This window comes from Parus major, chromosome 2, assembly GCF_001522545.3.
Source record: "Parus major isolate Abel chromosome 2, Parus_major1.1, whole genome shotgun sequence".
Classification (NCBI taxonomy): domain Eukaryota; kingdom Metazoa; phylum Chordata; class Aves; order Passeriformes; family Paridae; genus Parus; species Parus major.
The window spans coordinates 6,841,023-6,867,261 of record NC_031769.1 but is presented as its reverse complement, the minus strand read 5'-3'; the positions used below and the strand labels follow the sequence as shown (position 1 = coordinate 6,867,261).

Sequence of the window (26,239 nt, the reverse complement as noted above, 5' to 3'; positions counted from 1 at the left end):
CATGGAGATGGGATGAATCATGCCCCAGACTCCACTGACTAATTTGTAGAGAGAGCCCAGGCTGACTAACTTAGATATAAATGTCTATACTAAAGAAGCCAGTGTTTAGTCAGAGGAATCCTATGCACATCTTGTTCTAATGAAGAATTACCACACTCCCACAGAGACTGTTCCAGCAGTTCATCACCTTCACTGTAAAAACGGAGCACTTTATCTTCTAGTTTGGAACGCTCTAACTCCAACTTCCAGCTTTGAATCTTGTTTTGTCTTTGTCAGCTGCATTAAAGACCCTGCTGGTACTAAGGGCTGTGTACAAACCAGAGGTGCTCTTGGGGCACGATTCTCAATTGCCTTCCCCATTACATAATCAGTTAGGCCACTACTGAGAGTGCAAAGTTCTGAGATACACAAGAGTGACACTTCAAATGTGCTGTGTAGTATCTGCTGGCAGTTGAAAGACTCATTCCACAGCACAGAAAGAGAAACTCTCCTCATCAAATAAAACCTCAGGCCATCAACATCTACAAAATTTACATTTAAGGTATTTATCTTAACAAGCAAATCCAGACTTCATTAATGAATAAATGTAACCTCTCAAATACAAATGCTGTCTTCCCTGCTGCACAGACAGCTCTGTGGCTCTGCTGCTGCTCAGGGCTCTACAGCCACCCACTCAGCTGTCATTCACTAAAATCATAACAGCCACTTCAACTTCTCCTCTTCTACTATTTGGGAAAGCAGTGAAAAGATTCAGAAAGAGAGGGAGGGGAAAGATTGTCCTGTGAAAAGTCAGACAGCTCAGAGGAGGAAGAAATTAACACAAAGCACACCTTTTTCATCCAAGTAAGAGAGACCAGAGAAGCTGCTGAGGAATACTGAAGAAAAAGATGCAGGTGTGAGGAGCAGTATCAGATTCAAGATTTTGAACCCTTCTGACAGTGAAAATTAAAGTTAGACCACATGCCCTCCTTCAATATCACAGTGCAAAATAGCAAGCCAGCAATGTGGAGTGCTTCCCACAGCTCCCAAAGTTATTCTGAGTCAGCCTGGCACCATCTACTTCTCACAGGTCCTGCAACTCTAGTGGATCCCTCATAATGCCAGGCTTTGAGCTTCTCTACCCTGTAAGTAAGGATGTATCTAAAATGACACTACATTACATGGACAATATTAAGATCTTATAAAGTTTATGGAACTCTCTGCCATCCCACCTTAAATGTAAAAAAAGGCTCCTAATTTCCACCAACAAGCAAGCAGCATGCCAAGAGAACATATCTTACAGCTTTCCCACAATGCAGCAATTCCAGCACCTCCTATGGATTGTATGCCTGCTGCACATATTATCCTAACAAAGGGGAACCCTTGTTTCCCTTTATGCCAGACCCAGAAATGATACGAGAATGTTCCAGTCCTCAAAACACAACTTGCCTTTCACTAAGCAGCTGCAAAGATTTTTTTTTTTGCTGCAATTTTTGCTGTAGTATCAGCAATTGAATTCCTGCCTGGCTTTAAACTTCAGCTGAACTCGTGATAGCTCACCTGGGAACTGCTACCACAGTTCCCTTGCTTTTGGTTCTGGAGCTCCCTGTGTTTTAGCTGAGGTAGTCAACAACTAAGGAATAGTACACAAAATCTGGATTGCATCTGGCTTCTAAGTCTACCTAAATATAAGACAGAGGGAAGGCTAAAGTAGCAGAAAGCTGCATTGGATCAGAAACTACATCACTTCAGTGTGGGAATTTCAAAAAAAATTAAGTTTTACACAGCTTCTTTACCCCTTGTTAACACAACTGCATTTTTGGCTGAGAATTTCGTGCTGTTTCAGTGCCATGCAATTGAACACTGCAAGAAACACCTGTAGGTAAATGATGGCAAATAAGGGAAATCACAATGGAACACCAAGGTCTTATTTATTTTAGTAAGAATTTATTGCTCCTGAGAGGCACCAGAGTTGTGTTTCTCAAGGAAGAGCAGGAGCACTCCTGGGATGACAGAGTAGCTTAGTCCTCGTGTCAATTGTACCCTTGTGGTCTCTGAGGCCTCAGAGGTGCTAGCAGACTTCTGAGGACCTAACAGTTGCCACTGGGCTTATTTTATTTGGGTTTTTTTACATGTACATCAAAACTGCAGCTATCAGAGTTGGAATTTAAGTAGTCAAACTGAAAATCTAAATCTCCAGACTCTCCTTCAGCCAACTTGTCTCTTTTGCCCTACGCATACATTTTTCATCAGAGTAAAGCAGAAACATGGCACATCCACCACTGTTTCTCTTGGCAGGTTCCAAACAACTGAGCAACTGCAGGTTAGACTGAAATTCAGAACACAAGTTTCACAGCAAAATCCTTCTAGCACACACTGATAGAGCAGGGTGCTCACTGCTTCCACTGAGCATGAAGTGTGCCAAAGTAACAGCCTGCTCACACACAGCACATTAATTTGCCTTCGAGAACCCTCTGTACTCTCCCCAGCCCATTGTTCCCACTCACCTAATTGTCTACAACCAAAGGTAGTAGTGCCTTATTACTCTTGTTGCAATTGTACCTCTAACAAATTGGTATTTTTGTGAGTGCTTGTAAGAGAAGAATCTGGCACAGTAAAGGCCCTTTTCCAATCAGCTCCTTTGGATACATCTGTTTTCAAATCCATCAAAAACAAACAAACAAAAAGCCTGTGTACATGATAGATCAGTCCCTGGGGAGACACAGGGAAGTGCAGAATAAAACATGTAGTTGGCACTATTGTCCTTGACCTGACAGCTGGACATGTAAGGAACATGTCTGGAATATTTTAAATAAATAAATTATATAGCCATACCTAAAGTCAGGATACAATGCAAGTGTATTAAATTAACTCCAAAAGTGATAAACATTCATGATAAACATTTATGTCCATACCCTATTGTTGCACATTAACTTCAAATACACTGTGGAAAACTCAAGGGTACATCAGTTCTTACTAGGAGAAACCACTGTGTATTAATCACTCTCTACAGCTTTTATATAGAATTAAGTGAAATCCCATTGTAAGAGCCTGAGCTATTTCTGTAAGTTGCATTCCCCTGGCTCAAATGATGAATGGGAAATACAGCAGTAAAATAAAAATAGGCACCTTTCCAGGTAAATGCTGTTGTTTAAAAAAAAAAAACCAAACAAAGCCCTGGTAAAATACTGCCACAGGGATAAAAACATTTATCTCAGTGTCACAAGAATGGCTTCGTTTTTTGCTGCTCTAATTAGGTAATAAAGAAATCACAGGTGTAGTGACTCCATGAGCTATTACCACACTTAAAAAGGGTCCACTGCATGGCCAGGGACCAGTGTGTCAGTATTATCACTTGCTGTCACATCATTTTAGGAATGAAATAGCTCAATTTAACAAAGATTTTTAAAGAGAAGAAAAATCAATACATAGTTAGAAGCTTGTCAGGATTCTAAGCAACAGCAAAACTGCCAAAAAACAAACAAACAAACAAAGTTATGGTGGACTTTGAATTTTCAATGGCTCTTTGGATTCTGCTGAAGCCCTCAATGCAGGGCACACTGTAATGCACCTCCTGGGATTCCACACACCCTAACCCTGTATTCTCAATCACTGCCAGATGTGTGAGGGAGGACATCCAAATCAAAGGATTTTACATCAGTAGTTCAGGATTCCAATTTTAATTGCAACAAAAGTGATATAAAAGCAAAAATACTATTTTTTAAACAACAGCTTAAGGAAAAGAATAAAGTACTAGGCTTAACTTGTTGGAACTTCCATCCAAAGTGTACCTCAGTTTTCAGGATTAGGTCTTCTAAATACTATCTTGAAGAAATATAAAATCTATTCAAGTGTCTTAGGGCTCAAATAGTCACCTAAACTTAATTCTTGCTTAAATAAACTACAGATCCAGCTGCAACCACAGACCATACTAACACAGAAACCAGGTGTCATGGTTTAGGTGGCCCTAAAAACAGACATTATCTAAATAAACCATCTGTCCCCCCACCAAAATCAAATGTAACAGCTTGCCTGTCTTTAATTTTTATTCCCAGTGTCTCAAAAATGAGGTCTCCAAAGGAAAAACCTTGCATTCAGGTCCAGGGAGACTGCCCCATGTGACAGAAGTAACTGTGACTTAGCAGCCTGAGGGGCCAGATCCTGCTCCTGTGTGAGAGGCAAAATCTGCTGTCTGTGGCTGAAGGTTGGAGCTGTGGGCAGCCCCTGCTACCCAGCCCTGAGTGCAGATCCATCACCCAGCCTTTGCTCATCCCGCAGAGCTGTGGATACGCGGATCCATTTTGCCACACTCGGAAGCACCAGCCAGAAATGCCAGCAGGAGCTCCAGCCCTGTGCTGAGTGGCAGTGGGGGAATCCCTGCCTGCTCCTCATTCCCTGACTTCAGAGACTAACAAGGAAAGCGTGCAAGAGGTTTTTACTAATTCTGTGATTTTACACATTCTATGTATGTGAATTAGGCTCACTCTGTGCTCGAATCAAACAATCTCATCTTGGCTGGTTGATTATTTTTTTTTACAGAGAACATCCTAACCAAAGGCTAGGATGAGTAGCTTAAGCAGATAATAGTCTAAATTTTTCCACATTAAGAATGTTCCAGCACTAGGTATTTCCCAGGCATTTAAAAAGCACGGTAAAAGGAGCACACTGCAGTCACACAGGCTGTGCAATTCTCCTGGAAAAAAAAAATGTTTGTAGAAGTTCCTGCTCAGTTCCCTTACTTGAAATCACAGGTCACATAGCATTGCACCTTCCTCTTAAACACTACTGCTGGGAAAAGCAATATTATTGGAATTGGGAAAGGAGGCTCTTCCTTAAAAAGCCAGCAAAGCATTTTACTACAGAACTTGATTAAAGCATGGCAAATACTTTGGCTGCTCCTTGAACACGTCAACAGAAGGCACAAGAGAAACAGATAGTACCTTTGTATTAAATATTAGCATTTCCCCTCACAGGGGAGGCGAAACGCACACAGGAGTGCTCTGCCTGAGCAGAGAGGGGACAGGAGACCAACAGGTACCCTTTACAATCTTCACGTTAATTTGCAGTGAGTTGGTTTTGAGGCGAAGCGCCCTGAAGCCTCTCCCGGGCTGCGGTGCTCCCCCGCCCCACCGCAGCGAGCTCCTCCCGGCTGCGGAGCCGCCGCATGCGGGGCCCCGCGCACCCCCGGCCCCGCCGCCCCCAGCGGGTCAAGCCAGCAGGCAAAACACACCAATATATTTCCATCAGCACAAGATGGCAACCAGCACTTCTTCCGGCACAGCAGCTGGATGCTTTTATTTTTTCCTTAAGGGAGGAGGGGGATTATTCAAAAGGCATCCCGAGTAGGGTTTTTTTTTTTGAAGGGTTTTTTTTTTCCTGAGTGGCACGAAGACAAATGTTTCCAGTAGTAATGCCGGAGGAAAGGCGAGGCAGCCCGCACACCCCAGCTCACGCACACACACCGTGGTCATCAACTTGGTGAAGTTGGCCGTGCCGGGGCGCGGTGCCCCAGCGAGCCCCGCGCTGCGCCCCCTCCCCCGGCAAAGGGAGACCCCGGCACCCCCAAATCCCCCGCGACCCTTTCGGCGGGGGGACACACACCAAGAGGGGCAAGGACAGCAAGCAAAGCCCCCTCTGCCGCCTCCCCGGGCAGCCCAGCCCCAGCAGCGGGGGCTCGGCACAGACCGTGCCGGGTCTGGCGGCGCCGAGCCGAGCAGGAGCCCCGACACTTACTTACAGTCACTGGAGGCGCCAGCAGCAGCCACTTACCAGCATGTTTCCTTGCATTTTAGCCGTTTGAAACATTGCCTTTTCCTTCATTTTTGCCGTGTGTGTGCGTGCGTGTGCTGTTCCCCGAGAGTTACTTAATCCAGCGGCTGGATCACTTTAGTGAAGAACTGGCGTGCACTTGCGATGGCTCTTTTTTTTTTGGTGTGGAGTGGAGGGGACTACGAGCAGCGGAGGGGGAGGGTGCCTGCTTTCTATCTTTTCCTTCCCCACCCTTTTCAATATATATTTTTCCTTTTGACCGAAAGGGAAGAGGAAAAAAAAAAATAAAATAAAAAGGCAATAAAAATAAAGCAGCCCCTGTCAGAGCAGAGGGGAGGCGGGAGCAGCGGGGACACCCAGCTCTGTCACCAGCCGGATCCAGGTTTTGCCCTGCGGGAGCCGGCGGGGCGGGGTGGGCAGGAGGGAGCCGCACACACGCCCCCCGCCCCGGCCATGCCCGGCCGCCGCCCCGGGCCCGGGCGGTCCCGCCGAGCTGAGCCCACCCCGCAGAGCAGTTGCAGAAAAAGGGAGGCTGGGGGTGGCGATAAATAAAAAAGAGGGGAGCTGGAGTAGGCGGAGGGGCGGTCGCCCCCTCCGCTGGCCGTGCCCGGCTCGCCGCTCTCCCCGGGGGGGGTTACACACGCTTTTTACAACAGGAACCGGGGAGGGTGTGGGGAGAGGAGCCGCCTCTCCGGCGTTAACTCCGGCTGAGCCGGCGCGGCCCCGGCCAGGCCACGGCTGCTGCAGGGAGGGTGGGGAATAGCACGGCGCTGCCGCGGGGAGCGGGGGATGCTCGGCGCGTTTCCATGGCTCCCGCAGCCCCCCGGACCCTCCGCTCCAGCCCGCAGCAGGCGCGGGCCCCCAGCGGGGATGCGGCGCTGCCAGGCACTTGTCCCAGCTCTCCGGGATGCCGGGAGAGCCCCTCCGCACGCCGCAGGAGCGGCCAGGGGGATGCCGGGGCTTGGCTCCCGCACGGGAAAATGCCGAGCTGGCGGCTGAAGCCGGCCGTGGCCTCTGTGCCTTTCCAGCGGTGCCCGCACTTGTGAGAGGTTTCCCGAGGCTGTGGCTGCAGTCCCTCAGCTGCGCTGCCCCACAGGTGGCTGGAGCAGCCGGGGGCAGACGGTGCTGTCCTGCTGCCCTTGGGAGAACGTGGTCCCTCCTCGCCTTGGTGCAGCTTTCCAGGGACGGAGCCTTGCCACACGTCCCAGAGGTTTACACCTCAGCTTGCACGCTGAAACAAAATCCTTGTGGAACGTGGTCTCTTTTGTCTCTCCCTGATGCATCAGAAGTAATTCTATTTCAGGAGAATTTGGTGCCCATCGATTTCACAGGAACAGGGCCGCTTTGAGTGTTGCTCACTCAAAAGGAGAGAAGTGAGAAGTGATTTGCTTAATATCTGAGAAGGGAAACCAAGAAGAAAAAGCAGGAACTCTGCTTTTCATCCAAGGTTTAACCAAACCAATGGCTAAACCAACAGCTCTCTTTCTTCCCTTTTTTCCCAGCGAGGGAACTGCAGACATATCCATGCATCCTTATTTTATGAAGACCTGTAGCACTTTGAACTCTGTTCCTTCACAATTTGCAACATCTTCACTTCATAGGCAATGGGTGATCACTAGAAACAGGACACAACTTGTGCAATCCCATAGTGGTGTTCACACTCTAGTTTTCTCTAAGCCACTCAGCTGTTGAAAGATATTTAAACATGAAATCTCACCCAAGACATTAAGCAGGTATCTCAGAAATGCTGATAAATGGGAGAAGTGAGACTCCAAGACACTTGTGGGAAGTGCCAATGGCAGGTGATGCTGGTACACCTTTGAGGATTACCTGTGGGAGCTTTTGTTTTACAAAAATGCCACTCCTCACTTGAAGGTCTTGACTACTCTCTCCCCTGTTTGGGAAGAGCTTGTACATCATACAAGGTACATTTTGGGTGGGAAATTCTTCATTATGTTCCTCAAACTCTGGTCTCAGTTTCTTTACTTTGATTTTCCTGTTTTATCAAGCAGCTCCTGTTCCATCTCAGGTTTTACTGTTAGGTGTTTTAATTATATGCAAATGCAAAATATACCTGTACTTCACTGTTAGTAGCTTCATTTGCTTCCTGCATTATATCAAACACCAACAGAAAATACTTACCATGCATTGAACTCTGGCAGTAGTGGGGTTTTGGATATTTTTACCTCAGTTTTGTCATAATGCAGTTGCAGTGTGTATCTCTTATTTTCATTTCATATTTAATTTATGCACTATTGGCATAAAAGTAGCAATTATCTTGATTAAAACAGCTTTGTTTAAAGTTGAGATTACTGGCAAAATGATTAGTTTACCACCGACAATATCCATGGCTTTTTCTTTTATTAAATATCAGCCAGGGTCCATTTGGCTGGAATTTGTACATTATTGGGTTTCCACTTCTGCCATTGAAGTCTGACCCTATAATCCAGAGACTTCCAGAAACAGGAAACAAAAGTGCTTTGCGGTGTTGTGCAAAATGACACTGATGATGTTGTGGCAAAAATGCCAACCACATTGTGAGACAGAATTCTTGTTTATAGCTTTTAATTCTTATTTTCTGACTCATTTGACACTTTGAGAAAAGACATAGTGAATGGCTTACCTCTGAAAAGTTTCATGACCAGAGTCCACCCTTGGAAGTTTCCAAAGCCGAGTGGATAAATCCCTGGTGGTCCTGGTCTGAAGTGGGAGGTGACCTTGTTCTGAGCAGGAGGTTGGGCTGGAGACCACCTGAGGCCTCTTCCAGCCCAAAGGATCACAGCACCTCAGACAGAGTGACCCTTTTAGTTACAGATCAAAACATGTCTTTAACAAATTACTTGTCTGCTGCTTTCTAAGATGATTCCAAAACTTCATCTCTCATGTTCCCAGAGAGTTCAGGTTATGCTGATCACAACCTTTGCTGGTTATTTCCACTCCTGAACCCCTTTTGCTTGGCTGATGGAACTTGGACCAAGCTAAGACTTGGTCTCAGATCTGTAAGTGTGAGCCTAAGCCGTGCTGCAGATTTGTACCTCAGGCTGTGGGCAGGTGATTCTGCTGCAAAAAGGCAATGACACTGTCCTTCAGATTTGGAACTTTTAGGGCAGCTACTGGTGATACCACCACATTACTCCCTCAAGTGCATTAATCTGACTGGACTCCCTGTCATCCACCATTCAGACATCTTTTCAGCTTTTTTCTTCTTGATGGATGTTCCCCATGTCATTTTAATGGAAAATCGCTAGAACTGCAACAAATGCTCTCAGTGAACAAGGAATCAAGTTCTTTATGATTAGGAAGTGACATGTGAGTGCAGAAAGATGATCTGAAATTTCTTCCGCATTTTTGTAGGGAACATATTTTTCTGCTTCCTTTGAGTGATGAGAAAGGACAGACAATCACCCTGGGACCCAATATAGTAGTATGATTTAAGTAGCTAAAAAGCTTCCCTATTTAATACCAGAGATTTAGCCCAGGAAACCTCAATAAAACATGGAAATATTCCTTCATCATATCAGGCTTTTTCTCAGAAGGAAAATGTGAAAATTCATTACTTTTGCATTCCTTGGTTTAGTCTCAGTGCCCCTCCTTTGCCAGTAGATTTACTTTTGATATGAAGGTGGGAAGGTTTGACCCAGACTGAGCTGCATCTTAACAGAAAGGTCTGTAGTGAAACCCCTGTGTAAGAAAGGGTTTTTTTTTGCAATTTGTATCTAAGGTGCATAACAGGAGGAAAGCCCTGGGAAATCAGAAAGTTTTCATTTTAAATCTGATCTAGAGATAGCCTCCGTACCTCAGGTACCAACATGGCATCTTCGTCCACCAATATTTTTATGGGCCATTTTGAGAAAATGGGCTTTTCTTACATCTCTCACAGAATGAGATCTAGGAAAAAAAAAAAAAATAAAGCCTCATAGATATTCTGTTCTTTGTGGGTTTCAGTACTCTGAGGCTGACTTTCTTTATCTGAGAAGGAACACAGGCTACAATACTTACATCCTATTCACAATACTTTATTTAAAGCCATGTTGATAAGAGACTGGGAGAATTTATTTTATCAAATAAAACCCATTCAAAGCATTTGATGCTGGCTTTCCTCACTCTCCAAACAAGCCTAGGAACAGTCCTTCTGAATAGAGAGAAAGAATTAATTTCACAAAGTATTAGCTGGCTGCAGAGCACAGACATTCATTTTTTCAATATTTTGAAAGAAAAATCTTTTAAGGAGGTAAGACCACAGACAAATACAACAGCTCTTGTACTAAGAGTCAGTTCTAAGAGCATCAGGATTTCACTCCCTCTCCTTAATTTAAGCTTACTTTTTACTGTCTCCAAAAGTATCTGTGTTTTCAAAATACAACAAATGGCTTTTTCTTCTCAGTCAGACCCTTTTTGTGAGGATCCTGTCTTCTACCTGTCAGCTTGATGCCACAAGCCTATGCCCAGGCTTCTGTCCAACCTAATTTCAAGACTGTGATCTCTAAGACTGGGCTAAGCCATGTTACTCTTTTGCTCTGAGTTCTCCCCATCCTCTGCATCCCACCAGACCCAGGTCCCCAGCACACTGTTTTGTCGAGTGACTCAAGTCTTCTCTTCACTGGGCCCAGTCTGAGCTGAGCAGGAGGGGAACCTGTGTTCCTTCTCAGATAAAGAAAGTCAGCCTCAGAGTACTGAAGCCCACAAAGAACAGAATATCTACAAGGCTTTATTTGTTTTCCTAGATCTCATCTGATCAGCCTGATTTGTACTTTCTGTCAAGCATCCATGAAAGCTGGTGGCTTCCAGTAGAAATGCTGAGGGGGAACCCATCCCAAATGCTTGTCATCAGACAATCACTTAGAATGGAAGGAGGTATCCACCCCAACCTCCTGCTGAAGCAGCTCTGAGGTCAGACCAGGCTGTGCAGAGCTTTGCCATGTGTTGAAATCCTGCAGGAATTGGGATTGCACAGCCTCACTAGACAACCTGTTCTAATGGCTGTCTGTTCCCACAGGGATAAAGGTTTTCCCTATATTCTGTCTGAACTTTTCTTGTTTCAGCTTGTGCTTGTTGCTTCTCATCCTCCTGATACACCTCACTGTGAAGGGCTTGGTTCCATCTTCTCAAAAACCTCCCCAAAAAGTTGGAAAGCTGCTGCCAGGTTCTCCCAAACCCATCTCTCCTCCAGGCTGGACCAGTCCACCTCCCTCAGCCTCTCTGCAAGGTTCCAGTCCCTGACATTACTGGGGCTTTTTGCTGAACTTGCTCCAATTTATATCAGTTGTGTAGTGAGGTCCCAAAACTCAACCACAGATGTGGTCTAATGAGTGCCAAGAAAAGGAGACAACAGCTGAGGCAAAGATCATTTCTAGTACTTGCTTTGTTATTAAATTATAATATTCAAGAGGAACAGGATTGGTGGGATCCCAAATGAAATGGTTGAGTGTTACACTGTGCAATCCTAAATAAGCCAGAAACACCTTCAGTAATAATAAATATATTCCATAGGAATATTTAGTAATGTAACACTGAAAAAAACCTCAGAGAATTACAGCAAGGAACAATTTTTTTTCTTCATAAGTGGATCAGTTTTGTGAACTTCATTGCTCANAAAAATAAAGCAGCCCCTGTCAGAGCAGAGGGGAGGCGGGAGCAGCGGGGACACCCAGCTCTGTCACCAGCCGGATCCAGGTTTTGCCCTGCGGGAGCCGGCGGGGCGGGGTGGGCAGGAGGGAGCCGCACACACGCCCCCCGCCCCGGCCATGCCCGGCCGCCGCCCCGGGCCCGGGCGGTCCCGCCGAGCTGAGCCCACCCCGCAGAGCAGTTGCAGAAAAAGGGAGGCTGGGGGTGGCGATAAATAAAAAAGAGGGGAGCTGGAGTAGGCGGAGGGGCGGTCGCCCCCTCCGCTGGCCGTGCCCGGCTCGCCGCTCTCCCCGGGGGGGGTTACACACGCTTTTTACAACAGGAACCGGGGAGGGTGTGGGGAGAGGAGCCGCCTCTCCGGCGTTAACTCCGGCTGAGCCGGCGCGGCCCCGGCCAGGCCACGGCTGCTGCAGGGAGGGTGGGGAATAGCACGGCGCTGCCGCGGGGAGCGGGGGATGCTCGGCGCGTTTCCATGGCTCCCGCAGCCCCCCGGACCCTCCGCTCCAGCCCGCAGCAGGCGCGGGCCCCCAGCGGGGATGCGGCGCTGCCAGGCACTTGTCCCAGCTCTCCGGGATGCCGGGAGAGCCCCTCCGCACGCCGCAGGAGCGGCCAGGGGGATGCCGGGGCTTGGCTCCCGCACGGGAAAATGCCGAGCTGGCGGCTGAAGCCGGCCGTGGCCTCTGTGCCTTTCCAGCGGTGCCCGCACTTGTGAGAGGTTTCCCGAGGCTGTGGCTGCAGTCCCTCAGCTGCGCTGCCCCACAGGTGGCTGGAGCAGCCGGGGGCAGACGGTGCTGTCCTGCTGCCCTTGGGAGAACGTGGTCCCTCCTCGCCTTGGTGCAGCTTTCCAGGGACGGAGCCTTGCCACACGTCCCAGAGGTTTACACCTCAGCTTGCACGCTGAAACAAAATCCTTGTGGAACGTGGTCTCTTTTGTCTCTCCCTGATGCATCAGAAGTAATTCTATTTCAGGAGAATTTGGTGCCCATCGATTTCACAGGAACAGGGCCGCTTTGAGTGTTGCTCACTCAAAAGGAGAGAAGTGAGAAGTGATTTGCTTAATATCTGAGAAGGGAAACCAAGAAGAAAAAGCAGGAACTCTGCTTTTCATCCAAGGTTTAACCAAACCAATGGCTAAACCAACAGCTCTCTTTCTTCCCTTTTTTCCCAGCGAGGGAACTGCAGACATATCCATGCATCCTTATTTTATGAAGACCTGTAGCACTTTGAACTCTGTTCCTTCACAATTTGCAACATCTTCACTTCATAGGCAATGGGTGATCACTAGAAACAGGACACAACTTGTGCAATCCCATAGTGGTGTTCACACTCTAGTTTTCTCTAAGCCACTCAGCTGTTGAAAGATATTTAAACATGAAATCTCACCCAAGACATTAAGCAGGTATCTCAGAAATGCTGATAAATGGGAGAAGTGAGACTCCAAGACACTTGTGGGAAGTGCCAATGGCAGGTGATGCTGGTACACCTTTGAGGATTACCTGTGGGAGCTTTTGTTTTACAAAAATGCCACTCCTCACTTGAAGGTCTTGACTACTCTCTCCCCTGTTTGGGAAGAGCTTGTACATCATACAAGGTACATTTTGGGTGGGAAATTCTTCATTATGTTCCTCAAACTCTGGTCTCAGTTTCTTTACTTTGATTTTCCTGTTTTATCAAGCAGCTCCTGTTCCATCTCAGGTTTTACTGTTAGGTGTTTTAATTATATGCAAATGCAAAATATACCTGTACTTCACTGTTAGTAGCTTCATTTGCTTCCTGCATTATATCAAACACCAACAGAAAATACTTACCATGCATTGAACTCTGGCAGTAGTGGGGTTTTGGATATTTTTACCTCAGTTTTGTCATAATGCAGTTGCAGTGTGTATCTCTTATTTTCATTTCATATTTAATTTATGCACTATTGGCATAAAAGTAGCAATTATCTTGATTAAAACAGCTTTGTTTAAAGTTGAGATTACTGGCAAAATGATTAGTTTACCACCGACAATATCCATGGCTTTTTCTTTTATTAAATATCAGCCAGGGTCCATTTGGCTGGAATTTGTACATTATTGGGTTTCCACTTCTGCCATTGAAGTCTGACCCTATAATCCAGAGACTTCCAGAAACAGGAAACAAAAGTGCTTTGCGGTGTTGTGCAAAATGACACTGATGATGTTGTGGCAAAAATGCCAACCACATTGTGAGACAGAATTCTTGTTTATAGCTTTTAATTCTTATTTTCTGACTCATTTGACACTTTGAGAAAAGACATAGTGAATGGCTTACCTCTGAAAAGTTTCATGACCAGAGTCCACCCTTGGAAGTTTCCAAAGCCGAGTGGATAAATCCCTGGTGGTCCTGGTCTGAAGTGGGAGGTGACCTTGTTCTGAGCAGGAGGTTGGGCTGGAGACCACCTGAGGCCTCTTCCAGCCCAAAGGATCACAGCACCTCAGACAGAGTGACCCTTTTAGTTACAGATCAAAACATGTCTTTAACAAATTACTTGTCTGCTGCTTTCTAAGATGATTCCAAAACTTCATCTCTCATGTTCCCAGAGAGTTCAGGTTATGCTGATCACAACCTTTGCTGGTTATTTCCACTCCTGAACCCCTTTTGCTTGGCTGATGGAACTTGGACCAAGCTAAGACTTGGTCTCAGATCTGTAAGTGTGAGCCTAAGCCGTGCTGCAGATTTGTACCTCAGGCTGTGGGCAGGTGATTCTGCTGCAAAAAGGCAATGACACTGTCCTTCAGATTTGGAACTTTTAGGGCAGCTACTGGTGATACCACCACATTACTCCCTCAAGTGCATTAATCTGACTGGACTCCCTGTCATCCACCATTCAGACATCTTTTCAGCTTTTTTCTTCTTGATGGATGTTCCCCATGTCATTTTAATGGAAAATCGCTAGAACTGCAACAAATGCTCTCAGTGAACAAGGAATCAAGTTCTTTATGATTAGGAAGTGACATGTGAGTGCAGAAAGATGATCTGAAATTTCTTCCGCATTTTTGTAGGGAACATATTTTTCTGCTTCCTTTGAGTGATGAGAAAGGACAGACAATCACCCTGGGACCCAATATAGTAGTATGATTTAAGTAGCTAAAAAGCTTCCCTATTTAATACCAGAGATTTAGCCCAGGAAACCTCAATAAAACATGGAAATATTCCTTCATCATATCAGGCTTTTTCTCAGAAGGAAAATGTGAAAATTCATTACTTTTGCATTCCTTGGTTTAGTCTCAGTGCCCCTCCTTTGCCAGTAGATTTACTTTTGATATGAAGGTGGGAAGGTTTGACCCAGACTGAGCTGCATCTTAACAGAAAGGTCTGTAGTGAAACCCCTGTGTAAGAAAGGGTTTTTTTTTGCAATTTGTATCTAAGGTGCATAACAGGAGGAAAGCCCTGGGAAATCAGAAAGTTTTCATTTTAAATCTGATCTAGAGATAGCCTCCGTACCTCAGGTACTATGACAAAACCAACATGGCATCTTCGTCCACCAATATTTTTATGGGCCATTTTGAGAAAATGGGCTTTTCTTACATCTCTCACAGAATGAGATCTAGGAAAAAAAAAATAAAGCCTCATAGATATTCTGTTCTTTGTGGGTTTCAGTACTCTGAGGCTGACTTTCTTTATCTGAGAAGGAACACAGGCTACAATACTTACATCCTATTCACAATACTTTATTTAAAGCCATGTTGATAAGAGACTGGGAGAATTTATTTTATCAAATAAAACCCATTCAAAGCATTTGATGCTGGCTTTCCTCACTCTCCAAACAAGCCTAGGAACAGTCCTTCTGAATAGAGAGAAAGAATTAATTTCACAAAGTATTAGCTGGCTGCAGAGCACAGACATTCATTTTTTCAATATTTTGAAAGAAAAATCTTTTAAGGAGGTAAGACCACAGACAAATACAACAGCTCTTGTACTAAGAGTCAGTTCTAAGAGCATCAGGATTTCACTCCCTCTCCTTAATTTAAGCTTACTTTTTACTGTCTCCAAAAGTATCTGTGTTTTCAAAATACAACAAATGGCTTTTTCTTCTCAGTCAGACCCTTTTTGTGAGGATCCTGTCTTCTACCTGTCAGCTTGATGCCACAAGCCTATGCCCAGGCTTCTGTCCAACCTAATTTCAAGACTGTGATCTCTAAGACTGGGCTAAGCCATGTTACTCTTTTGCTCTGAGTTCTCCCCATCCTCTGCATCCCACCAGACCCAGGTCCCCAGCACACTGTTTTGTCGAGTGACTCAAGTCTTCTCTTCACTGGGCCCAGTCTGAGCTGAGCAGGAGGGGAACCTGTGTTCCTTCTCAGATAAAGAAAGTCAGCCTCAGAGTACTGAAGCCCACAAAGAACAGAATATCTACAAGGCTTTATTTGTTTTCCTAGATCTCATCTGATCAGCCTGATTTGTACTTTCTGTCAAGCATCCATGAAAGCTGGTGGCTTCCAGTAGAAATGCTGAGGGGGAACCCATCCCAAATGCTTGTCATCAGACAATCACTTAGAATGGAAGGAGGTATCCACCCCAACCTCCTGCTGAAGCAGCTCTGAGGTCAGACCAGGCTGTGCAGAGCTTTGCCATGTGTTGAAATCCTGCAGGAATTGGGATTGCACAGCCTCACTAGACAACCTGTTCTAATGGCTGTCTGTTCCCACAGGGATAAAGGTTTTCCCTATATTCTGTCTGAACTTTTCTTGTTTCAGCTTGTGCTTGTTGCTTCTCATCCTCCTGATACACCTCACTGTGAAGGGCTTGGTTCCATCTTCTCAAAAACCTCCCCAAAAAGTTGGAAAGCTGCTGCCAGGTTCTCCCAAACCCATCTCTCCTCCAGGCTGGACCAGTCCACCTCCCTCAGCCTCTCTGCAAGGTTCCAGTCCCTGACATTACTGGGGCTTTTTGCTGAACTTGCTCCAATTTATATCAGTTGTGTAGTGAGGTCCCAAAACTCAACCACAGATGTGGTCTAATGAGTGCCAAGAAAAGGAGACAACAGCTGAGGCAAAGATCATTTCTAGTACTTGCTTTGTTATTAAATTATAATATTCAAGAGGAACAGGATTGGTGGGATCCCAAATGAAATGGTTGAGTGTTACACTGTGCAATCCTAAATAAGCCAGAAACAGCTTCAGTAATAATAAATGTATTCCACAGGAGTATTTAGTAATGTAACACTGAAAAAAACCTCAGAGAATTACAGCAAGGAACAATTTTTTTTCTTCATAAGTGGATCAGTTTTGTGAATTTCATTGCTCAAGCCAAGCTACATGTCTCCTGAAGAATCTTCATTCCTAATATCCTAAAACTTTGCCCAAGTATTTACTAAATACAAAAAAAAAGCTTCTAGCATTGTCTTCTAAGGAAGTCTTGGCTTGACTTCCAGAGAAAAAAATTGGAGAGAAAGATAAACACACTGCTAAATAAATTTAAAATTTACTTCTGAGGATCACTAATTCTTCAAGAGATTAGAATAATGACAGAGCAGCTGCTGTTAAAAAGTTAATATTTGCTAGCTCTTACTGCATGAGGGTGCTTAAGCCATCTTTGTTAACATAAATGGGAGAGTCAGAAAAAAGGAGATTATATTATCTCAGACAGCATCCTCTGTTTCTTGAGGAAAATGTGAATATGACAGAAACTTCTGAATTTTAGAATTATATGTATTTTGATTATTTTTTTTTCAATTCTTAGATTTTGTTGGGTTACTACCAACCTGTTTCCACCTCACTTTTCTGACAGCATGTTCTTTCACTTCTCATCCTTTCCAGTTTAATGTAGGACTTTAAAACTTCACATGTTCAGGGAATTTGCAATGGAAAGCTGAACACAGTTGTCTTTGAGGAAAGACTTACTGATATGCTCCTGTTACACCAACAGGAGTATATTTTCCCAAGGGTATAATTTATTCCTTGTGTAACAATTTCCCAGGGGAAACAGTGGGGAGCTCAACACATCCAATGTCTCCTGGTACTACTGAGACACTAAATACCTATGTATGTGCTTTGACATTTAATTCTTAGAAAACAAGGTAATTTGTTAGATTCATTGGGGATTTGGCTTGAGACACATCACCTCTGAACAGCTACCAGGGACTCTGTCAACTCCCCATTATCCCTAAGCCAATTATTCATGTGCAAACAGACCATGGGGTCAGTACAGAGATCCTCAGCTTGCTTTCATGATAAACCCAAGAGCTTACAGGCTCACATGGGGCACTGCCTTTTATTTTGTTATGCTGTTGCCTCACCTGGCCCAGGCAGAACTTTCTGTGCTCTCACACAAGCAGATTTTGATGGGAGTGTCTCAGATTCATACCCATAGCATTAATGAATGGGCTGTATTTTTACTTCCTTAGGTTAGTTCCTAGTGTATCTCATACATGAGTCCCTGTCCATACTGAGCACAAGGTTTCCTCCTAAGACAAGCAGCAAATAAACTCTATTATGCAGCCCAAGCATGAAGTGATGTTGACAGCTGCAGGAGAGCAAAATCTGGAGGATTTCTACTAGAACTATAGATTCTGCCTTAAGGCTCCTTGTTTTTTCACATTTCCAGCTTTTAAATTCCATTAATAAAAGCTAAAAATACACAGAGTTCAAATAATTACTTTTCCATGAATGAAATTGAAGTTGCTAAGGGACTCAGAGTAGGAGGAAAAGCATTCAGAATATGATTTGTGCATCATGTCTGGGCGTATGAAATTTAAATGCATGGGGATGCTAGGAAAATCTGGGCAACATCATTAGAATCACTAGTAGTAACAGGAAAATGCTAATAAGAAGCATTATGGGACTTTGTTTTTTCAGGCAAGTACCACTTCTGGTTAATCAGAGCTAAAGTTTTTTTTATACTTCAAAATCTACAAGTCCTGCTGTAGAATGATATACTCCTCATTAATCTCTTGTAGCAAGTATCCTCATCCTTAAATGTACTTTGGATTTCCATCTGGACTTCACCAATTCCAGTGCTTAGCAAATGGATCCCACTGTGTTAGCTAAATTAAGAGTATCCTGTGCCACCAAGCTTCTCCCAGTACAAGTGGAGATTGCAGAGCTTTAAAAACAAATGCATAAATCCACACAAAAGCCTAACTGGAATATAGTATGCTGAAGGCAACATATGTGCTAAGGTTTTCTCATTACCACTGAAATGAAAATATAGACAGACTTGTGGTAAACATTTGAAAGTTTGTTATGCAACAGATTTTATCCTCTGAAACAAGTCTAATTTTATTTCAATACCATTCTGACAGTCTACATTTTTTAATCACAATTATGTTGAAAATGCAAAAAAGCATCAAAATCTCCTTCACTCAAGTGTTCACTCATGACTGTGATTCCAGCCAAGCTGGAAAGAGACCAAAACCACAAGTCCCAGAACCAAGAAGGATCTCAAATATTGCCAAGAAAATGCCAAGCACTCCGAGCCAAGGAGGCTGATCCTATGGAAATCAGCACAAGTCCTGCCACTGAAGCCCCAGCTGCAGCCAGGGTCTTGCCATAAGTTTTCCTTCAACACCACCATGAGTCAAGCTCTGCTGGTGTAAAATATCACAGTTCCCACTCAAGCCAAGCAGAAAACCTGGACCCACAAATGAACCTTCTGCTCAGCACAGGCCCTACTGATGGCACATTGCTCAAAAGGCATTCTGCCTTTGGTATATGTTATTTCACCATTCCAAGGCAGATAACTTATTTTGTGAATATCAATGGATTTCTATTTAATTTGTGAAGCTGTATAGGATCTTTTGGGTAGATAATTTAATGCTTGCCAACTTCCATTAATTTTTAACTAGGCTTTCTAGCCTGGAAGACATACTGAAACATTCTCATTTCAGATCAGGTGGGTCTATCTTTTGATTAAAGAGCCACTTTTTTTTTCCTTCATTGTGATATGGATGATTAAATTTCTCTGCTAATTATCTGTATCACCTCAGAACACCCTGTGTCTGACATAAAATATTTCAACAAAATAAGACTACATTTAATTGCATTGCTCCTTTTCTTAATGATGAGAGGTTGATATAAACCTGTCAGTTCACTTTCAGTTCTTCTCCACCTTGAGGGCAAAGATAATGTTTCTTGCTCTTGGATGATGTTCCTACAACAGCAGATTTTTTTTTTCTCTACTTTTTAGTGGAATTTCAGTGGAATTTTAGGACATTCTGTGACCAAATATTGCTGTATAGGCATTTTAACACACAGTTTATTCTTCTTAGGTGTATTTAGTAATTATTTCTTGATTTTTTCAGGTCAGGTACCTAAGTTTCCTTCCTATTGCAGAAATTGATATCATGCCTACAAGTAATCTTGCTGTCTATTGGTGTGAACCAATTACAAGGATAGTGTTTTGAAATTCTTCAAAGTCAAGGATTTAGTTAATCTGTTGTGACAATCACTCAATTTTAATTATTTGAGTTTATGAAAGTGTGAATTCTCTAGATTAGGGCCTTCACTTTATAGCGTTTATAAAATATTGGAGCAAACAGGGCCCTGACATCTATCCAATAATATAAAATATTACCATAGAATTGTTTTTCCAGTGTTAGTAAGATAGGTAGAGACAGAGTTTACCTCTGAATGTCTAAAATATTTAGGAAGAATAGTCAAGTATCTAATTACTTGTCAGCTTCCAGCTCCAAATCAAGACATATAGAATGCAAATGACAATTTGCATCAACATTTTGCCTCCAGTTAAAGACAGTGCTGCCTAATATGGAGGCAGAACTGGGGGTCTTGCCATAAATTTTCAAATGGAATCAAAAACAACTTTGGAAAAGTTGTTATTTTTCTAGGTATTAGTTCAGGTTGCCAGCTTTGGGGTAGAATAACCAGAGTTTAAACCTGCCTTGGACTTTATTTTGGGGAAGTTCTCTTCTACCTAGAATCATAAATTAATATATCCTCTCAATATCTTTCTGATGCACTCTATTTTGTCTAATTTAAACACAGTCATTTAAAGGTGGGGAAACAGCTAAGTGAGGAAAATGGTGTTCATTGCAACTAATGCATGGAAAGCAACAAACAAGAAGCTCTACAAGTCCTATCAAAAAAATAAGGATTATGCCATCCTTCACTTATGAAGGCACATAAATGGGGTTTCAGGAAATTCAGCTATTGATGCTCCTTATGGGAAGGTGAGAGGAACCTCTGGAGACTCTCAGTTAACTCAGGTAGACCCAGCATGTCCAAGTAGATGAATAAAATGATTGTTTTGGTTCAATACAGGGATTCAGAGAGCAGCTTCCTGGAATACTCTACAGAAAGGTATGAGAAAAAACAAAACAAAACGAACTCTGGCTCAAAATTTTGGGGTCCCTCCCTCTCTCTCCACGGGGTCCAGGCAGCTCACCTGGCTCCTGAGTGACCACCCTGCATGGAAGGGGAAACCAAACTTGAGCCATCCCTTTGAAGAGAAACCCTTTGTGCCTGGGCTCTGGGGAAAAGATGTCACCTGCTGTGTGCTGATCTCTGCGCTGCCACTGCAGCTCCTTTGATGTGGGGAAGTAATTTCAGCCTTTTAGGTGCCATCACCTCCAGCAACACTCCCCAGCTGCTCCCAGAACCAAGGGATTTTAAAGATGTGTTTCCCAGAGCAGCAGTGAGCGAGGGATCCTGGCCAAGGCTGCTGGCAGGAGCAGACTTGGAGCTGCAGGCGAAGGCCATGGCCATGATGAAATGCAGGATGCTTGTCTGGAATTCGGTGTGGAGCCTCTCTGTGATTTCAGTGGGCTTTCATTATCTATTTTGTTTTCTATTTCAGTCTTGGTTGTTCTCTTTCTTTTTTTTGTTCTGAGAAGTAGAGTTCAGTGGTTGGTTCGGCAAGAGGTTACGTACATATAATCTTCTGCATAACAAAATATAATTAGAAAAAGTAAATATAACTTAACTCTATTACTGCACTGAACAATAAAACGACCACAGCACAGGCTACTCTGGCACTCTGATAATTCATCATCCAAATTACACACCACATCTCCATTAGACTGCCCTTTTCCACAAAATTCATCTTGCCTTGTTGTGGCTGAAAAACAAAACCAATTTATTAAACACCAATACAAATGAAGCAATGAAGTTCAGTGCTTGGAATACAACAAAAGGAAACATTTGAAGTGTTACAATCTTCTCTTACAGATAAGAATATATCTTTTTTATGCTGAAATTTTGAAAGGAATACCTATTCTTCATGAGTGTGATTTTGTTTTGAAATGCAGCTGTTTCACATCATGGGAGTTCATTAGATATTAACTCTTTCTACAGGATAGATCCTTGGTTAATTGATCCTGATTTTCAGCTACTGGATTTTTTTATCACATCATGGGTATGGACAATGTGCCTTGCACAAGGAATGTTAACCAGAAACAAGGGCATGAAAAGACAAAGACGGGTTACAAGACAGCAAAACCTTCTCCCTACCCAAGCCAGGAGAAAAATGTGGAAGTTTCTGTCGGAATTCTGGACTTTGAAAACTTTTGTCTATCAAAACCTGAAAATTCTGCCTGTTTTGTATTAAAATAAATTATTAAGAATTTACTAAGTCACTCATTTCCATTGAAGCTGAGTCCTGTAAGCCCACAACAACAGGTGCACCAAGTGAAATTTTACAGACTGCTGAAAAAAAAAATAAAGCAGGCTACCATTTCTCACAAACTAAGCTAAAATGTATTTTAAAAACCTACATTTTATAATAAAACTTGCATATTTATAAGTTGACTTCTGTAATACCTATCTGCAAGATGTGTTACAAACTGAACCCATCTCAATTGTCATCTATAGTTAAAAAAAAAAATAAAATAAAAATAGAAGCAAGTGGAATCACTGATTCCAAGGATGAATTAGTGGCAAATTCAAAATGTAAACAACACATTTTGACCAATCCATGCTGTAAAAGGACACAGAGATCAAGCACAGAGCAAAATGGGAAGAGTCATAATAACATTACCACAGTGGCTCTGAAACAGAAATAGGTGGAGAAAAAGGAATTAAGGCCAGTGGAAGATTTGAAGCACTAAAGAAAGATGTGAGTGGAATTTAGACATTTAGGTCTACAGATGAAATCATAAGAATTTCAGCTCTGCCCACACCTCACTCTGGTTCCTTTTCAGCTCCATTGGCATTGGGGTTCATGACCTGCACAATTGTCCTGGGTTCACACAGACCTGGGCTACCCCAAGCAAGAGTTTGAGTAGCCACAGTGCTCCACAGCTCATTTGTGTGCTTGGGCTGCCCACAAACCAACATCCAACACCCACTCCACAGCTTTGGGGCAAGGTGTTCTCTCCTTAGCCCTTTCCATAAGAAAAGAGGTGGATCCTCAAGATCTGTATGGCCAAGAGCTATAACACACATGCAGATACTCTTAAAAGTTGAGAAGGAGAACTTGGAAGTAGTTTTTATGGGGAAAAATGACATTATTTTCTCAAAACTTTACCAAGAGACAAAATTTATATTCCTATGTCTGCTGCTGTAGTTAGAAGTGGATTGACATCCTAACCCCAGACAGCCACTCACTCTCTGTTGTCTCCCATTCAGTTCCACACAAATCCTCTCTACCTTCTTGAAATTCAAGTGTTATGTGTTCTCATAGAATACAAAGAAAATAACTTCTGAGCTCAAAACAGGTCTTACAAATCTGGGCCATAGTCAAAGTGGAGCAATTCGATGTAACTCCAAATGCTGCATGAGATTGGCCATTACAGTTTTTATGCCTTACTTCCTCTAGAAATAATTGCCTTTTTATTTATTTTTTTTTTAATTGAATAAAAAGTAAGCAGTTTTTGGAGCAAGAGATACAACTTCTCCCTAACCAGCTGTAACATGCAGTCTGTTAAAGCAGTTGTTCTGGTACTATTTGCCCCTTTGTAAGAGAATTTGAAATCAAAGGTGCTTATGAGACAGGAGCTTGGAATATGTCTTGTGGTGCTCTCTTTTTTTTTTTTTCTGATGTTCCTCAGGCTGCTCTTGCCTGTGTAATAAATACTCCATCTATTCTGGTTTCAGCTGAGCCTGACTTCTGTGTGAATTTATGCGTCTGTGAAGTGAATAAATTAGATGTGAGCTGAGATGAAGGAATGTAAGAGAAATTATTTTCTTTCCCTTATAACTCCCACAGATTAGTTCTAGTGGTATAGCTATTGTTTTTAAAATTAAAAATGGCAGACTACCAGTTGAGTTAACACAATACCTCTGTAATACCTAGAGAATGGAATTCAGAGCCTGGCTTCTGCACAGCTAAAATGGTCGTGGGTGTTTCTTCTTCTTTCATATGCCTTACAAAGAAATGGCTTGGTCTGAGCCCTCTGTGAGAGACACTGAACAACCTCCTGGCCATTTCTGTGCAATGTGCTCATGATCCAGGCCCCCTTCTCTTCATTCTCTCTCCATCTACTCCCAAACCCCTTTAAATGACTTGTCTTTTAAGACAATCAACCTTCACATTTGCTTTCCTTCTCCTAAACTATTTTCCATGGCTTGTCTCCATGTTCTCTGTCAAAAGTATGTTTTCATTAAAGTAGCCTGTGGTCTGCAGTGGTCTAGAGCTCACTTCTCAGGCCTGAGCTAACAACAAAGCCATTTGTGCAATTGTTTACCATTTGTGTCATAATGAAGTTGAAATCTGTGTGTTGCCCTAGAGATTGCACAGATCCAGCCCATAAATGTAAAAGGAACTAAAGTGCTGTGACATTTTTATGATTACAGAAGCAATTAAGTAATGGATGTAAGTTTGTAAACCGTATTAATTACAGAGGATTGATGCAGCACAAAAGATGGTTCAATGAAGATTTGTCATGTCTGCTGATATTGCTCTGTGGCCTCAGGCAAGACATGGGCTAGTTCTTGAAACGTCTGTAAAGGACTCACTGTCTTCCACAGGGCTGAGTGCCAGGGAGCAGCAGAACAGGGCTCAAGGGAGAAGGAGCTGGGAGACACAGGACAGCACCCCAGAGAGCTGAGCAGGGCCGTGGTGATGAGTTCCATCCAGGTGAAATGGGGTGCCAGATGCAGGTCTCTGCAGAAGCTCCAGCAGGAGAGCAGCCTGAGACAAGCTGCCATCGAGGAAGGTTTGGGGTGCATCCAGGGAAGGCAGTGCCTGCCCAGCCAGTGCCAGGACAGCAGGAGGCTGGGCTGGGCTCAGGGACATTTGCAATATAATTCAGACTTGGACACGTGAGCACAGTTATAAACAGAGCTCCATTCTCCATGGGCAGAGAACGTGGACATGGGTGCAAGATGAGGCTGCTCAAGGCAATTCATGGTTGTTGGTGCACTCACAACAGTGCCAATAATCTGTGAGGACCCAGATCTTAGCTTCCCTGTGCTTCTCTGTCCATGGAAAAATTAGGACACTACGAGCTCTATTCCAGGCTTATCATTAGGAAACAGGTTGTGATGTTCAGGATTTGTCCTAAGAATATCACTTAGAAGCCAAAAGTCGTTACAGTCAAGGAAAGAGCTTTGCCAGCAATATTTCCACTGTTCAGGTCTTAACCTGCACACTCTGTTCTTGAATATTCACTAATGAAATGGGAAAAAAATGACATCAATCAAATAACAGAATTTGCAGGTCTGCTTGTACCCAGCAACCCCCATCCAGCTCCTCCAGGCACTGGGCAGGGTCTGGTGAGCTGCCTTCCACACCCAGCCTTGCTCACCCTTTCAAAGCACAGCTGTAGCATCCTCTGTGGAGGAGTTCTCTGCCACCCAAAAAATCCTGAAATCTCAAATTTCAGGATACATATGATTCAGGGTGGGACCTCCATGCAGTTCTACCTCAGCACAGAGGGGCTGTTTGGGAATGATTAAAAACCCCCTTAACTCCACAATCACAGGAACTGAGCAGAGCTGCTCTCTGTGCAATTACACCTCCTGTCTCGAGGAGTTTGCACCAGTTTCTGCCTTTGAACACTTCCCAGTGCAGCCAGATTTTGTCCAGCCTAAGATACCACATCACAAAGCTCCCACAGAGGTTGAGAGAGTGGCTGGGACCCTACAAGACATCAATTACTGGGACAAATGCCAGGGTTTGACTTTTCCTAAGGACATTCTGAAATCCAAGGCTGATGAGGTAAACTTCCCTAGACTTTGAGAGCAACCTCCATGGTCAGAGCAATCAGTGCATTCACCACTGGTACACTAGTCCTCCTTTTCTGCCTACACACCATTTCAATATCCAATTTTTTTTTAATAATTTCTTCCAAATCTCAAGCAGCTGACTCTCCTCTGGCTCATTTGGAGGTGCTGCCCCTGAAATGAACTGTAGAGCCATGGGCACAGTAATTTATCATTCACTTCTCACCACTGTTTATTTGTTGCCTACCCCATTTTTCCCAGGGACTTACTTTAACTCCAAAATTGATGGTGAAATAAATAGACAAATAAATCAGCCAGCCAGAAATATCTCCCTTTCTATTACCTGATGCTCTAAGATTTGCTGGTTTCCTCCTCACCTCCAAATTTAGTTTTGCCTGTGGAGCAGCTCAGATAGTATTCAATCTCCATGCCTCTTTCAGGTTATCCGTATATAAAGCAGCATGAAAACAGCAACCTGCTGGCTCTGGAAAGCTATAGTGCTATTGGAAAGAGCTTTTTGAGTTTCAGGGCTTTTCACCACAACCTTCTAGCACACCAGGGTGAGGATACACAACTTCATAGCAAGAAAAACCTGAACCTTGTCAGCACAACAGCTCTCAGCAGCTTTCTGGTTCTCACTGCTGCCAGGGGATCCAGGGAAGACTAAAGGAGAGCTGTAACAGGAGCCTTACAAATGCCAGCAGCTGATCCTTTTGGCACTGCCAGAGGCACAGACAATAGTGCCCCACTGTGCTGTCTGGTCTTTTTTCAGTTCAGATAAAATCTGA

General features: G+C 43.7%; 1 protein-coding gene across 2 annotated transcripts in view; it reads right to left on the bottom strand.

The window, feature by feature from the left end:
- Positions 1–26,239, bottom strand: part of DPP6 (dipeptidyl peptidase like 6) — a 539,231-nt gene that overhangs the window by 468,438 nt on the left and 44,554 nt on the right. Inside the window, exon 1 of one of the 2 annotated variants that reach the window (XM_015619742.1) lies at positions 5,749–6,002. The exons of the other annotated variant lie outside the window; for it this stretch is intronic. Within the exon in view, the coding sequence (XP_015475228.1) occupies positions 5,749–5,799 (51 nt within the window). The 5' untranslated portion in view covers positions 5,800–6,002. Of the gene's footprint in view, positions 1–5,748; positions 6,003–26,239 lie in introns of those variants that run through there. 2 annotated transcript variants of the gene reach the window in all.